Source organism: Meleagris gallopavo, chromosome 17 (assembly GCF_905368555.1).
Source record: "Meleagris gallopavo chromosome 17, MGAL_WU_HG_1.1, whole genome shotgun sequence".
Lineage (NCBI taxonomy): Eukaryota > Metazoa > Chordata > Aves > Galliformes > Phasianidae > Meleagris > Meleagris gallopavo.
Window position 1 is genome coordinate 5,565,211 of NC_139420.1, and position 17,218 is coordinate 5,582,428.

At 41.8% G+C, this 17,218-nt stretch overlaps 1 protein-coding gene across 11 annotated transcripts in view; it reads right to left on the bottom strand.

Moving 5' to 3' along the window:
• Positions 1–17,218, bottom strand: part of KDM2B (lysine demethylase 2B) — a 100,113-nt gene that overhangs the window by 28,583 nt on the left and 54,312 nt on the right. For 10 of the 11 annotated variants that reach the window (XM_010720116.4, XM_085238905.1, XM_010720121.4 and 7 more), the window contains 2 exons: positions 14,963–15,417; positions 7,763–7,849 (listed from right to left, as the gene is read on the bottom strand). In XM_010720116.4, coding sequence (XP_010718418.2) covers positions 7,763–7,849; positions 14,963–15,417 — 542 coding nt within the window. The remainder of the gene's footprint in view (positions 1–7,762; positions 7,850–14,962; positions 15,418–17,218) is intronic. The other variant, XM_085238908.1, reaches the window with a different exon arrangement.

Genomic DNA, 17,218 nt, shown 5'->3' on the forward strand with positions numbered 1-17,218 from the left:
TTTTTGTTTTGCTGGCCAGTTCAGCAGTGACGGTAGTCAGGCTCCTAGCGACACAACCTTAGACCCATCAACTCAGTTCACATCCACCACATTCAAAAAAGGTCTTATGACTGAAGTAGTTTTCATCAGCACTTCTACTGTCAAGGAATAAAGAGAAAGCAGCTACCTTGAAAAATGGCAATTGAGACCTTAGTTAGAAAAACTCATATTACTGAATATTCTCGCATATGTTGGAAGAATGACAATGGGGAAGAACACATAAATTTTCCAGTGCGATACTTTTAAATCAACAGTTTGAAAAAAGAGATGTCTATTCATTTTTTCCAATCTGTTCAAATTTCTACTCCATGCCAAAAAGGCTCTAATTTACCTGTTTGATGTATTAATCACATAAAGGTATCGGTCAAATTTCAAAGCAAATGGCTGGGAGTTGATAAGAAGGGAAAATATTAAGTCAAAGATGGAAGATTAAGAAGGTGCTCATTCAAGTCCTTGCTATTTATAATTACTCCCTGAAGGGACACAATATTTCAAGTACAGCCTCTTGAGGTGAAAAATAATCTGTCAAGTCACCAGGCAAAGCTTTTAGACTGACTCGGAGGCAACATGCAGCGAAGCTCTTTGGGCACGTTATGTATGATACACACGCACCAAGCCCTGAGACTCCTCCGGCCTGTGTGGAGTTATTGCAGAAACAAATTTGTCTCAAGAACTCGTGTTTGTAAGAGATCGAAGTGCTCAGAAAAATAAACAGGCCAGGCAAGGAGCTGCCCCCAGGAAAGCAGGCATTTCACACAAGCTCTTAGCAGCATCAGCAACTCTGAACTCCTCTGCAAAGTACCTGAAGGAGTCCTCACTTCTGGTGCATCAGGTTTCTTCCTGCTCCCAAAGAGTTAGCAGGGAAAAGGCTTAGTTCTGTATGCGTACAGCTATACTGGGAAATCCCCTTAAATAAAGAAAAAAAAATCCCCCCAACCCCAGCTATGTGGTTTCACTTCTTAATGGATCTGTCAGGAGCCAGAACTGGGGCACCTGTCTGAATAAATGTGGGACTCTCCTCTCAGTGGCAACTATTGTCCCTTCAGTGTAAAAGAACAAAAATTCTTCACAATTACTTAAATCGCTTATTCCAATCAAAATTGAAATCAGTAAAGAGAAAAACAAATTTTAACTGATTTTGATTTTGATTTTCTTTTGTACTTAAGCTATTTTCTGGTAGAAGAATTATTAGCATCTGCTAACTATTAAGAGTTGTCTGATTTGCAATAGAAGAACTTAATACTCAGGGCTTTTTTATCAACAAAAAGGATTCCTAGCATACATTTGTATAGACAAATCTTGCACACTGATTCTAACTGTTGTTGATGCCAAGCAGAGGTCAGGCAGTGCTGTGAGAGATCACTTCAAACACCTTTACAGTGGTACCTGGCAAGGACAAAACGTGACAGCCTCAATCCTCTTCTTGTTCTTGTGGCATTTAAACAACTGAAGTAAAACTCAATGTGAATCACAACCAGAAAAAATACAAAGTCCAACAAACTACGCAGAATTCTTCTAGTGTCCTTCTGCCTTTTTTTCTTCCCTTTCCCTGTTACTTTCCTACACAAGACTGAATTTTCACTTTAATTTCCAAATGCTTGTTTTCCACTGTCAGTATTTGCTGTTTAAGATGTTCCTATTGTCACAGGAAGTACCTAACAGATATCCAAGGCTGGCCCATCCTGGGGAATTTGGCACAGGTTTCCCACTGCTACTAGGAATGTAGCCTTGCTGGTGGCAGCCCCGGGGCAGGCTCCTGGAACCGATGCTGTTCTGATGTTGTGCCATTTCTGCATGCTCAGATCTGCTTCAGACACCACTCAGGTTAAGCACTAATTGCTGTAAGTGCACCTCCGCGCTCTCACTGCTCTGGGTGGAGCTGGCCTTGCAGGAGCTATGGTAGGAATTCTTAGTAAGCAAGCAAGTAAAAACTGGAAGTATTTATTCAAAGGTTTTCAAGAATGTTCTTTGTCCATCTAGCACCTCTACCTCTGAATGTAATGAAAATGAGATGTAAAACAATGCTCAATACTTCTGAAAAACCACAGCTCTTTTTCAAGTTGCAATTTATCAAATCTCTTGAACTGATGCTTCCTTTTCTAGTTTCTACTTGCATTCAAATTTGCTGCATCCACTGATTCTTAAACTATTTACTAAGTACTTCTGATGTTTGATCCAATGCACGAGGTTATGTATATGTTCATAAAACTGGAGCCATACTTAAAGAAGCTCTTACTAGAAACTGATAGATCTTCTTCCCTTCAAGTATTACTAATGTAAAATACAAAGAAGAAAGTAAGTTTCCTTGCTAGAAACATGCCTAAGGACTTTTGTGGGCTCCAGATATGGACAGACTGAGAGACTGACTAATATCATGGCCTTTCATTATTTAAAATACAGGTAATGTCTAAGAATCTAACACCCTTCTCATCACTGTTGTCTACTTTTTGTGTATGCTGTTTAGTTCAGACCATGAACAATGATCAGAAACTTTACTTCCAGACTACATTTATTTATGGTATCTTTGTACTTACTTGTTCCAATGCCAACTTTGCCCACTACATAAAATAACTTTTCTCCTCAGGGAATATTTATATTCCCTGAAGTACTCACACACAGCAATCATCTCTCCCTTGTTGTGCCATGCTGAACAAGGCATGTTCTTCTTGCCTCCTCTCTTAAACAGTGCATCTTGAATACCATTTGTGGTCCTGGAGTCCCATACCCACCCTCATCTCAAAACCACCTCTAGTGGAACTAGAATAGAGCAACAGAGATGATCAAACATGGTATGGCTTGTACACTGGAAAAGACCAAAGTTACTACTGCTTTCCAGCATAAGAGCATTAAAAAAGTGACTGAGAAGCAGTAACAGGGATGTAACAGAAACATTGACAGCACAGAGAAGGCAAATGGGACACTTCACTCCAATTCCACAGAATCCATTACGAATGGGGCATGGATTGTATTTCTGATATGAAGGAACGGATCTGAAACAACAAAAGGAAAGTGTGGGGTCACTGCTGCAGGATGCCACAGCTACTAGAAAGACCAACCAAATGCAGGAAAAGGTGTTTAAAAAAAAATTAACATTTCAATTTGTGACATTTAGTCATTAATTTTAAACAGGGATATTGCCATTGCCCTCTGATACTTTTCAAGTATCTTCTCTTAAAATCAAGAAGTAACAATTACACAGAAAAAGTGAATAAGCAAGGGGTCAAAAAACCAGCCATGTTTTCCAGTATCGTAACCAGCCACTGAAAATCACAGCTTCATCCCCTGCTCCCAGCCAGACCCATATATACCTGGATGCTTGCTGTCACTATAAATGCAGCGGTTCCAGGTTTGTGTCAGGTAAAAGAGATGAGAACCCAGCTGTCTGCATTTCTCACTCTTCACAGAACAACGGAGTCAGGCCAAACACATTTTACTTCTTTACAGCTGCTCTTCATAGACAGCTAAAGATCTTTATCACAATAAAAACAGAAGGCACTTCCACAGAGTGCAATTACGTGCTACTACAGCTGACTGTTGCCTTCCAGAAGTAGGAAATGGCTGGAAAAAAATACGTGTTTTCTGCTTCAGCCATACTCTGAGGTCCTTTCATAAAACATTAGCCCTAATCTTTGCACAGATTAAATGGGAAATCCAGTAACGTAGGGCTGCAAATCTTGAGAGGGGGCTTCAAGACATCATTTGATGGCAGCTCTCTACATCAGTGATCACAGATGGCTTTAGTGTAAGCCAGGCTCTGCTCTCCTTCCCCACCACCCCAAAGTCCACGTCCCAGGGCCGGGCAGGAGCTCATTTCTTAGTTTGTTCTCACTCCCACAGGGTAAGAAATCAAAAACCTGAGGCAGTACATCCTACAGAGCTCTTCCTTTCGCACAGCAGACTGTCATTACAATAAAACACAGACAGGGCCCAGCACCAAGCAAGGACAAACTACTGTTGCACAAACCAGCAAAGCAATGGGAACATATTACCAGCTGCACGCTTGCCAGCAGAAATGTGCTGTCTAGCCAGCAGGTACACACACAGTCAGCCCGACGTCAGGACATGTAACATTTCACATTCCTGATCCTCTGATGAGGACTAAAGTAGGATCATTGTGCATATCCTAGGATCCCCGGCGAATAAAACATACTGTTCAATGAGTCATTAGCAGACAGGCCTCTTCTGAAAATGGACTTCTGAAAACGTTCTCTTCCAGGGCAAATTTTCACTTCCAAAAGGGTTCTTGCAAAAAAACCACAAAGATGAGTAAGTATGATCCAGAAGAGGTGGCTATGAATTGCACGCTATTTCCCTATTACCATAAAATAGTAATGATCTGGATGTTTTACTACAAAGCTTTCTGCTGAAGGTTTCACAGATCCTTATAAAGATTAATTTCACTCCTGGGAAGAGAAGCAGGATCCTCTAATCTGGGAAGGCTCAGGGAGAGGAGAGGTGTCATTTGCCTCAGATGACACCAGGCTGCAGCAGAGCTGGGAGCAGAACACAGACCTTTGCCTCTCATTTTGTACACCAAATATAAGATCATCAAATGCTGCCTATTTATTTTATCTCCTCGCAAAAACATTTTTGATTGCTACTTCTGTTTCTTTTCTCAGTGAATAAATTTTTTAGAGAGAGCTGCAGTAAATCTGACAGCCCCAAATGCCTTTAGAAAGGATAGACACAAGCAATGTGAAATGGGGCCACGGCATATGGATGGGGCTCACATACTTAATTCAGTGTCTTGCCCGTTGCCTTATCCACTGTGAACTGAGATTCAGGGGGAGAGAACACATTTCCTTTCTAAACCCTGGGATTTCAGTCTTCAAACTGCTGTTCTGCAGTGCACGCTGTTGGCACGCCACACCAACAGTGCGTAAAAGAAACTGTGACTCAATTTTAAAGGGAAATATTATTTGCTGCTTCTGTAATCACTGATTACTGAGGATATATTATTTCCAAAGAGAGTCAGCCTAACTAAGCAGGACCTTTCACATCTTGTGTTATTCACAAGCTTAAGCCATTCACCAGCCCTTCCTTCTGCAAGGACCTTCTACTTTTCCAAGAGTTTTCTACCTCTGCCCTATGTTTTCCTCATTCCATCTCTGTTCAATGCTTGGTCCTCTCCTCATCCTCCTCTCTTGCTGTCTGTAGTCTCTTCCCCTCCTTTCTTTACAGTCATTTCCATTTTCTTTGAAATGTTTTGGCATTTAGTGCCGGCTTTATTCTTCCTTCTCCATCTGCTGCTCTTGTCTTTCTAAATTTCTTCTGGAGGCTTCTCCTGGGAGAAAGGAAGAGCCACGTTTTTTCATTTACTGCCTGCTCTTCCTGAATTTCAGTTTTGCTTCTTTTGCTTAAAGGACTAAATCAGACAATCCTCCTCCCCCTGGAGCTGGTGTACCACTGTAATGTCTTCACACCAGCACCACATTGCACCCTATCTGCCCTTCCTTTACACACCAACATCTCCAGAAAGTCACTGAAATACCTGGCATTTCTCCTGTACGCTAGAAGAGTAATACTGCAGTAAGCAAAACTACCACCGGGTGTTACTTCCCTGCCTTGTGCTCAATGCTCATGGAGCCTTCCAGCCCTGCTCCACCACCTGAAGCCCCATTTTAAGGGAGTTCATCCTCCCTAAGGGTTTTCTTCTCTATCAAATCTTCTGTTTCATCATCAGGACTCACAGGGGACAAAGGAAAGCTAATGAAGCTTAACCACTTACATCACTGCTTTTATACAGATTTCTCCTATACTGTCTTTCTAATGTATTTTAATTTGGGGCTCAAAGACACAACACTAAGACATGTCCCAGCTGCCTCCCTCCTCTGGGAACAGGCCAGGAGGACATGGAAGGTGATACAGATATCTGGCATTAGAAGAGTACAGGAAATAACAAGCTTCTTCTGCAAAACATTCAGCCCTATCTGCTGCAAGCCTTTCAGCTTCAGCATAACACAAGTTGATCTCCAATTAATCACTGATTAATTAAAGTAAGTATGAAGACTGTGGTGAAATAACTACTTCTGTTACAAGTTTCCATTTGCCAGCTTCAAGATAAAGCCTGACTTTGTGAAAGTCTTCCTCTTATTTCTGTGATGATATAATTGTTATTGTAACTTAGCATAGATGCCTTTAAAACATTCTGCTTTTAAAAAGGATACTGGAAAACAAGCACCAGAAAGCTAAAAAGCCAAAATCCTGCAGCCAGCAAGATGGATTTTGCAAAAAGAGATGAAAATTGCACAAAAAAAACCAGAATCTTTTACAGTTACAGTTATGTTGCCAAATATAAGAAATGAGCCATCTATTGACAATTCCAAGATAAAATGAACAAGAACACGAGCAAACATCAAAGCTTCTAAAAACCTCCAAACATTGAGATCCTTGCTTCTACCAGGCGCTCAAAAAACACAGCACAAGAACCAATTGTTTCTTAGATTTGTTTTGCAAGTTTCACATACCAGTTCTGCTCTGAGCACAGAGATTCTGCTTTATTCCATGTCTGGAGATACCTGACCAGTGAATGAATAGCAGCTATCAGAGCAGCAGGGTGACAAATCTGACATCTACTCCTTTCACAGTTTTTAAACAAATTGTTGTTTGCATAAGTTGTTATTTTCAGTTACATCAATGTTTTAAACACAATGCATATTTCTATGGATCTGTTATAATGTAGAAGGGAAAAACGTTTTTAGCAAGATATAACTGATCTGAAATGCACCCAGCTAAAAGACAGAAATAAACCAGAAGCACAACTCCTGCTCACTTTGCTCCACTCTTCCCTGGCAGCTGCTGAAGTTTATGGTTTCCCACTTCCAATCTGAAAACAGCAAACTCTCAGCTACAAGTGACTAAATGTAAAGCCACACCAAGTACACCAGCAAAGAGAGAACGGGGAAAGTAATTTGTTCAGCTAATGATTTGAAAGTTATATACAATCATAGTGACAACAGATTTTCACAGAGAAGACTGATTTAAGTTGATTGACCCTTTCAGCATTTCTAGGGAAACTATGTATTATAAAACTAATTCAGTGAAAAATGACAGTAAAAATAGAAGCGATGAGACATCTTCTAAATAAGCAAAGCTGCTTTTACAGCATGCTGAATAACTGGAGTGGGGCAAACATACCACTGTTATAAATAACAATCACCCTTTTGACTTTATTCTTACTTATTTCAAATTCTTTGTAGGCATTAACGAAGCAAGCCTCAGAGTTTTGTGAAGAAAATTACTCCCATATAAAAGAGGAAAAATGAAGGTACAGGTTCAGAAAACAAGCCTTTGAAGTTAGTGGAAGATATACAGAAAACATAGCAGTTCTCACAGCGTAAGAAAAGAAACACCTTCTCAGACCCAAGTATTTACTAAGTGACCAGTCTGTAGCATTTACATGGCATTTAAACTTACACAAAATGTTGCATCAACACTTTCAGATTTAGCTGCAATTAGTGAACGACCAAGTCATATCCAAGTTTTATGCAGATAAGTGAGGCCCAAACAAGTTCTTTTTCAAATGGAAACTGCCCATTTCTCCCTACTGAGGTACCTTTATGTTCTGCTTCAACATGTAGTCATAAAATTATCAAAAATAACCTTCCATGTTGGAAGTGCTAGCTGCTGCCTAAGTATCATATGAAACACTTTGCCAGAATATAGCTGAAAAACCACCAAGACCTGGCACAGCAATGATTAGTAGGTAATCACGTCTCATTACCTTTGGGGTCTTCTTGGGCCAGCTGACCACAGGGACACCCGAAATCGCAAGATTTTGGTCATCATCAGCATGTTCTTTCAGAATGTTCTGTTGTGAACGAAAAGGTCTTTATTAACCAGAGGAATATTCTTCCGACTTAGGAGCAGAGAGAGTTAATGAATGTAATATCCCACCCTCACAAAGAAGAGTGATGTGCGCTCCACTGATTTGTTACATCTCTCTAAGTTCATTTTTCTTCAAAACTTCAAGTCACAATGAAACTCTTGCATGTCTTTATGATGCAAAAGATGCATTTCTTTGCAAAACAGACAGCGAAATCACTCACAAATAGCCCCAAATGTTACAGATGTCTTTAAAATTGGTGTCTCCAAAAGACTAGTGTTTTCCACTGGTACCAGCCTACTACCAATGTTACCTTTCCCTGTACGTACACACTAGTTTGCTGAAACCCAAGCAATCACCACAACCAGCACCTGACCCTAATCAATTCTGCAGAAGACCCAGGAAGATCTGGACTCTACCACCATTAGTCCTGCAGTCACGGGGCATTGGCTGGGCAGTTTAGAGGAATCTCAAATGCTTGAATACTCAAGCTGAGTCAAGATACAGAACCACCACACATTGCAGCCTTTAGGTATGGCAATTCAAGAGCGCTGTCGTTTCCACTGCCTTTCCTTCCACAGGGAAGTGCAGGTCAGAGTTGGTGCAACCCAACTGTCTTTGCGTGATCACATCAGACATTCAGCTTCCTGCACATTCACTAAATTATCTGACTTGGGCTAGTACAGTATGAAAGGAAAAGATTGGTCTTCCCTCCTTCCCACCCCCTCCAAATCCTTTGCGTTGATGAAACCTCATGCATCCTAAAAATTTCAGGAGTGGGCTGTGCTGGCTCACACAGCTCCTGCTGCTGTGACTCACCGCCATTCCCATACAACTCAGTGCAGGGGTGGGGAAGAAGGACTCCTTTTAAGTGTACTCAATGGTGCAGTCAGGAACAGTCCGCGCTCCCTGCGACTCCCCCTGTGCTTACTAACCTAGCCACAAAGCTCTTCATGTGGAGTGCAAGCTGCTGGAAGAGACAACAACCGAAAACAAAAAACAAGTCCAAAGGAAGATTCTGCTGACTGCTGAAAACTAAGGCCCGAGTAAGTACTACCAGGTTAAGGAAAAAAAACTGCTCCAAGAGCACAAACAAGGACTGCAGGTTGGAAACTACCTCCTAATATAATTGAGGAGGTCACACAGACGAGGAAAGTCAACAATGTTGCTCCAAATTACAATGACTTCTTGAAAAAAAAGCTTAACTAGACACCAACAGGCATTGGGCACTCTCAGTCCCCAGTGCAGAACTTTAATAAATAGAAATTTCACACACTACGCTAAGAGATCCTAAAGGACAGTAATTGTTTTTAACAAGAAACACACTTGGAATTCCTCTGTAATCACCTAAATACGATGACACACTGTAGCCCAATGACCATCTCAGCAAGGCTCTGCACCAGTGGCCATCGGCTTTCCCTCCCTGGAGCTACAACAACCTGCTGGATTCTGCTCAGTTACCCACCTGACCTTAAACTGGAGATGCTTTCCTACCAGAGGCCGCAGAACCAGCACAGTGCTGGTCCCGTTATCCCAGTAAGGCTGCTTTAGATGTTGACTACTCCCAAAGCAGTTCTATTACCAAAGTAAGTGATACCAAAAGGCAACACAATGCTTGGCACAGCCTACAGCACACAGCCAACACAAAGGTCTTCAAGTGGAAGATCTCTCAACTTTCACACACACATTAGTTATAGCAAATGAACTCCTGATGGAGTTGAGCAGGGCTAAGTAAACACCTCTTTTCTCGTGTCCTTTTTGCATTAGAAGGGCAATCACAGCATTACACATGACAACATTCTCAAAGTTATTCTTCAGTCATAAAAATGGAGAGGCCTTTGTGCTGTAGCAAAACCAAAATTCTTCAGAGGAAGAAGGCAGCTCTTTACTTTGATACGCTTAAATTTGGAGGACAGCAAACCTTAACCTTTCCACTGAGGACTGTGAGAAACTCGGAGATCAATAGAAAGCAGAGTACATTCCAGGAACTTGGCAGAATACTGCAGGTTTCTTGTTATCATATGTATCATGTGAAAATATTATCTAAGGAGAAACTTAAAACTGTGGCAGTTTATCGTATCAGCCAGCTGAAAACAATAGATATCTCAGCAGCAGAACCATAACCAAGCCACAGCTGCACAGACAAGTGTCAAATGTCAGCACACGGCGGGATGGACGGAGGCAGCCTTCTGTTCACCTGCTAGAGAAGGGGGAAAAATAAACGAAAAACAAAAACCAGAGATAAAGAAGGCATGAGGCTCCAGTTAGCCAAACAACTCGATGCTCATCCAGCACAAGGCCACCTGATTCATTGCACTTGAAGACTGTAGTGACAATAGCAGATAAGAAGGAAAGAAATTGATTAAGTATGTAAGAATTAAGCTTAGGCATTAATTTCACAAGCACAGCAAGGAATGACTCCCCTAAAATGCATTCTGTAAAGGGAGGGTGTCTTTTCTTCTGCCATCGGAATAAGAACAGGGTAAGATTTCTTGGCAAGAAAAAGTAAGAACATATTTCAGTAGATATCATCTGTCTTGCACAAGAATCTGCTGCTGCTGCCAAGGAGTTGCGGATATTTGACAAACTCCGTTCTGCAAACTGAGTTTCTTCTGCCCTAATGGACTTCCACAGTGCCTTTGAAAGAAGAGCAGCATTTTTGCTTTGAAGTGGGGAAAGTCTGTGGCATTTTGGGGGGCTGATCTCACAGTCTCTTCCCCAACAAGGGAATTACCATCCTGCTAGCAATGCAGGAAATGCTGTGTGCTGAAATCAGACACTGCATACAGACAAGCAGCACTGGCAGTGTTTAATGTGGGCTGCAGAATGCTCAGGTTTACCTGTCTGTGATGTGGGGTGCAAACTGAAGCAAGGAGCAAGGTGGTTACCTCTCTGTTCTCTTCTTCATGCCTAAGTCCACCCTGACTGCACCTTTAGCAGGCTGCCATGCCATTTGGCAGCTAAATATGAAGTGGAGAAGCCACAAAAGGAAACTCTTCCAATCCCCAAGGTTACCATCTTAGAAATATTTATTCCTCATCCTATTTTTTTTTCTTCTTCATCTGTTCACTGTAGGAACACGTATAACACTTCAGCTGCTACTTCATTTTTAAGTTGAAATACAAGGAGCAAACCATGCCACGATTTCATACCTGAGCTTTAGGGCATGCATATATAGAACACAAGGTGTAACTGCAGGCTGTGTGTGCTTCCAACAGGTAACACCAACAGCAGTGACGTGGTAGCAATGTCTGCAGTGCCTGCTGGTGCTCACCCTGCCAGCAGCTACACTGCCTTCTGTTCTCTGTGCAGTGTGGGTCAGCGGAGCACCCTCACTTTTGCTACACATACTCTCTCACACAGAGCCCAGCAGCAGACACTGGGACACAGACAATATTGCATCTCCTCTGCTGATTGTTCAGATGCCATCTGCTAGGGAGTGAATGCTGCTGTCAGTAATCGCTGCTTGGAGGCCGCTGAGAAGCTCCTTTAGTGGAGAACACCAGGCTCATGGGATACAATTCCCATACAGCAGAGCTGCAGTCGACAACTATTTAATTCTTGTTTGAGATGAAGGAAGAACCGACCTGCTCCCCAAGTGAGGCCCGTGCTGTGCTCTGCAAATAAGCCTCCCTTGCATTGCTGCACTCCATCGATCATGGTGATAAATGGAATCTCAATCTGCAGAGGCATCAGCTGGACACTTCTGGACTGCTGTGTCCCCCCTAGATAGTCACAGCTAGTTAGGAGCTTAGACAACATGCAAGGAATTTACACAGGCTTAGATTAGTTTTCACTCTCCATTCTCATAAGGAAAACAAATTACTTCACTACAGAGAGTCTCACCTACTTGACATTAAATACTGCATATAGCCGTAGCTGTGTTTACCACACAGAGCAGTAAGCCTCTCACACATACTGCATCCTTGCTTCAGACAGGAAACCATGAATTCTCTGCAAGTTATCCTGATTCTGTGAAACTTTGTATTACTGAATAAAATGGTTTTCTTTCTCCAGTTAGCTGTCCTTGTCCTGTCTTTTGAAAACACTGAATATCTATCTGAGGCACAAAGACTTTAATGTCAGAGAAAAAGTTCCTGAGTGTATTTCATTAAGAAATAAAACTACTACAATAAACACGGTTTTATTTTTTTTCAAGAGCTGAAAACTTTCCAAGCAGAGCATGAACTTTCAGACATTCTGTCAGAGCATGTTCTTGCTGTGTGTTGGTTAAAAATAACTCTCAAGCAGGAGTACTAAAGGGCTGCTTTTTATAGGCTGCATTATTAATCCATCACATGCACAAAATTCAGGTTGCCCACAAAACAAACCTTGTGAATACAGCTGAATACAGGCATGGCACGAATGATCTGCAAAGCTCTTTCTGCAGGATCTCTCCTCCATTCAGTTGCACCAATGACTGGTGCTCTGGGGATTCATCAGAGCTGCGGAACAGATGCCAGGCTTCTGCTCACTCTATTGCTATTGCTAGCAGCAAAATCCCCACGTTATTTTCTGTTCAAGTTGGAAAGCTGGTAGCAAAGTAAAAGGAAATATGATTTTGTGGTCAAGGAGATAAACATCATTCTGGAAAAATGGGCTGTATTTCTTCTTCTGTCATTATGTCTCTGTATGATACACAGAAAATCTTTTAAGTCAACACTTCACAGGCAGTGCCACCCCTCCGTCACACCCGGCTTGGGAACCAGGTGCTGAGGATCAGAACTTCTGTCCTACAGAAATGTTAAGCAATTACAGTTTCAACACCATTAAAACTATCTTTTGCAAGTATCACTCTTGAATAACAGTAACTATTCCGAAAATCACATCAGAGACATGTAAAAACGTATCCGAAATTACGGTCTCTTATCTTAATCTTTTTGCAGGTCAGTTATCTACCATGGCTAACAGCTCAACCATCACCACTTGTGAAGCAGGTAACTGCTGCAGAGATGAGACCACTGAGATCCCCACGGGAACATCGCTATCACCGCCTTCAGCCGAGGGTCTGAACAGCACAATGTTCCTCAACAGCAAGGACAGAACAAAATCAACAACTGCATTCTGTACAGCAAGCACCACAGGAACTCTGCAAGAGCCATTATGTTAGAGAGATGCTCAAGGAGCTGAAATGAGTCACTAGGCAACTTTTCCATCGGTCAGCTCTACCCCATGAAGGTAAAAGCATGTACTGATGTGGTTGAAAACAGCCAACAAACCTGATAAAACAAACCATGCAGTTGTAGTACCGTGTGGATGACAAGGAGACAGGAATTATTTACCACGCCGTGTCAACGCTCATTCTCTGAAAATTGAGAGCTGCTGTGTGAGACAGCTCTGTAAAAAGATAGATAAGACAAGAAAGTTCTTCAGCAGTTCAACTATGCAAGAGAACACTCATCAGTCAACAACCTTTCAAGAAGACTTGCTCTGACTAATCCATCCCAGCTCGCCAACATACAGGGGTGATTCCAGAAAACACCATTCTGCAGCATGTATGATGTTTAGATGTGGTCATGAGCTCTTTAACCAGCAGGGAACCATAAAGGTCCAGATGTTGGGCACATCCTGACGGTTACAGTGTGTGCTGGCACAGATTGGAGTTCAGATGCAGGCAATTTTCTGTGCAATTATCAAAGAAGATGGAACATCAAGATCACAGATCTGCCAAGAGGCACAAAAATCAACTGGCAGATGCCCACTTCATACCAATTAAAGCACAGAAGCACTGAAAGAGCACAAGGATCTTAAGTGTCCACTCAAAGTTCTCCATCTCTGTAACCGTGAACCCGCTGCTCTGGCAAAGGCTAAGAAAGCACTGCTCCTACGTGGACTCACATATGGTATCTCCCCATGTTCTAGTAAGATGTTTTGCAGTGTAGTGCAGTATGTCATCAACAGAGCATGCACAATCGCAGCCTGAACATCTGCAGCATCTATCACACGGCGCACCTCTTTCTGGGGTCTCAAGAAGGGGAAGTTTATTTTTAAGTGGAACTTGGTCCATATTTTAAACTTCAGGAAAAAAGTTCCTTCTACAATGCAAACGCCTATCTGCCCTTCAGACTGTGGCTTACACAGTTCTCACCTACAGAAAACATGTTGCTGAAGAGTCACATGACACACAGTACACAGAAGCACCTCAAAACCAGTAATCCAAACACAAGACTATAAATTAATATTAGTAGTTTCAAATCAGGCCCAATTTTCATGTTACTGGACCTATCTGTACTAGAGAAAGATTTTAGTTTTATTTAAGACCAAGTAAAACAGAAACAGTATGCTGGTCTCAACTTTAAAAATGTATTAATACACCTATTTCACATGATGTGAAAACAAGGTACAGAAAAGCTAACCAGTTCATTCAAAGGAATGCTGCAGATCACAGACAGAAGCAACAAAGCTATGCAGGCCTTCAGGTGAAACCTATCCCCGTGTCCAACGAGGTACCCACCACTTCCTGCACACTAAAAATCTGAAGAGCAGATCTGTCACTAGTGGGCATTCACTTCTCATACCTTCTCCACACTGTACCAGTACATCGTACCAATGGAGAATAATTATCAACCTATAGAGGGCAATGGAGGAAAAGAAAATGAAATAGATTAAAAAAAATAAAAAATAAAAAATAAAAATTAAAAAAAGGGAATAAAAAATGCAAGAGAAAACATTTGACAATCTTCTGCACTAAAATCACACATGTATGTATTGTATGTGTCAGTTATATACACTCCAGAAAAGAGACCCAAAAGGGAAGATTAAGACTATAAACAGACCACTTGAGGTATAATATTTACACGTGGGACATAAGTGCTAAACTGCAAAAAGATGTAAACTTTTGGTCCCTGAGCACAGCTGCAACAGTCAGAAATGGCTGCACTGCATCAATCAAATCAGGTTGCAACCAGCTGCCTTCCCAGTGCAAAGATGGCTTGTGTCAGAGGCATAACTTCCCTCTCCATGGCATAGCAGGCTGATAGGATGAGGTCACCATACACAAGTTTCTACCTCTCTACTGCAGAACTTTGCCTCCTGACCTCCTCCTATCTCCTGTGTCCACAGGACAGTTTGTACGGATCAGAAAGCTATCACACTCACCTTCATGTCCTCCAGGAGAGCCTGCGGATCTTCAATGCCTTCTGGAACACACTTCTTGTTCTCTGGGAGAGATTCAAGCTTTTCCACCAGGGCTTTCAATCCCTTCAGTTCAAATTCTGTGAGATGAGTCCATTTGGTTGAAACTTCTGTAGCTGGAGACCCCGTTGGTGTTTTGGGATAATCCGTGGGGGTCGCTGATTTTGCACTGTCATCTGACTCATTAGACAAAGTTCTTTTTAGGTACCTCATTACTGTGGCTTTTTGTTTTCTCCCCGCACCCTCTTTTCCTTCTGAATGTGTGCTGTTGGGTGAGGAGGAGCCATCCACCAGGGATTTGGAGTTCTTATCCAAGCTGTCATCCTTTTCCTCCCGGATATGAGCATCACAAGATTCTTCATCCATGTCTAACCACGAATCTGATGAATAGCTGTCTATGCTGCGTTTTCTCTTTGCATCTGAAAGTTAGAAAAGGAATGCTGAATCTTTACCCATATAGTTTATAGTTTAACACTTCTATGACTGGACTAGGAGCTGCCTATTTAAAAGGACACTGAATAATGCCAAGTCAATATGTGATAGGAATGAGCTTTATTCAGCCTATTTTTCTGGGTTGTTTTTTCATTTGTTTCATTTTTTTAATGCTGGCCTTTTTGGTTAACATCTGCTCAGTTTAAACGACGGGGAAACATTTGGGGAAAAAAATATGCTTTCTTTAGCACTTCAATCTTCTGTGGTTTCAATTAAGAATATGCAGAGTTCACATACAATTAATTTTTCTGGCAATCCAAAAGAGATCAGATTCAGTAACCTTACAGCTTTAAAGGAAAGAAAAAACGATGGGAAAAAGCATGTTAAAATGCACTACAACATCTCTTTTAAAGCAACTCTGCATAGCACAAAACCAACTTCTCAGTACTCTCTGTTTGCAAGCAACCACTGGTAAAACAAGAACTTCAGTTTGTTACCGCACAAATACTCTTTGCTCTTCAGAGACTGAAGATTACAGTTGTGCTTTTTTTTTTTTTTTTTAAACAGACAAGTAGCCTAAACACACTGAGAAATGCAAGGACAGAGAGTCACATGATGTTGTTTTTCTAATTGCAGCCCCTGATACATTCTAGGTACTTTCTGAGAAAATTTAAACCCAAGTTTCTGAGTCTACAGAACTGTTAATCTTAGTTTCGTACTATGTATCCCCCCAAAATCCCCACTGTTACCCAACTGTATGCAATCGAGCCGTGAAATCTAGGTAGGAAACTAATGGCCAAGATTCTGGTCACAGCCAAATCCAGCTCCATGTGTAGTACAGGCAAACTTCCTGCCTGTATCTCTCCACTAAAACTTCACCATGAAGTAGCAAGAACACTGTTCTGAGTGTTGAAGTGGTGCCATGCAAAACTCCACTGCAGCTTCTCCTCTCTGCTCCATGCTAACATACCTCCATGTTTCTCTTGGAAAAATAAAAAGGCTTAGAAAATATCTTAACCAGAACACTTCAGAAACACTTGGTTATCCAACTTGTATTTAATACTGCTTTTTCCTTTGTCCACAGTAGCTAGCACACTTATCCACCTCGAAGGCCTACATAATCAGCTTATGTCATTTTCCCATTTTACAGTTGAAGAAACAGATGCTTGGGAGAAAGAATGATTTGCTCATTGTCACAAATCTAGGGCAAAATCAGGAATCAGAATCCAGTCCCTTGGGTGCAGCACTGGAACCTGTTCTCAAGGCCACGCTGCCCTGGTGAACTATTTAGCAATTGACTGAAGCACAAAACTCCATTTAGGTGGGAGAAGACACCAGCAATAAAAAAGAAGCAGGAGAGAGCAGATACACATCCCTGTGCTGGTAGTACTAGTACAGTGCTATCAAGTGAAATTGGTGTAATTCTGTACAAAGAAAATTATGTTTTTGTCCTCCTGTGCTGTGGCTTTGCTGAACAGGAACTGATGGCTGTAACTGGGGCAAATCACAAGCACAGATAAGGCATAAGGAAAGAGAGGGAGATCATGTTATGGAGGTGTGAATAATTTACTGCAAGTAATGCTCTGGTGCTAAGAGAAAACAGTCTTCAAGAGAGCTCCACTTTTTGTCTCCTGCCCTGATCTACTGAAACAAAAGGCAAGAGAAGAGCAGAGCATCACAGTGTAGGAGGAACCATTCCCATCAGAAGCAAGCACAGCCAGGGCCCAGCAGCTCAGCTGTGTCAGCTGCCACTGCTCTGCACAAACCAGGCACTGCTGCACCAGCTAC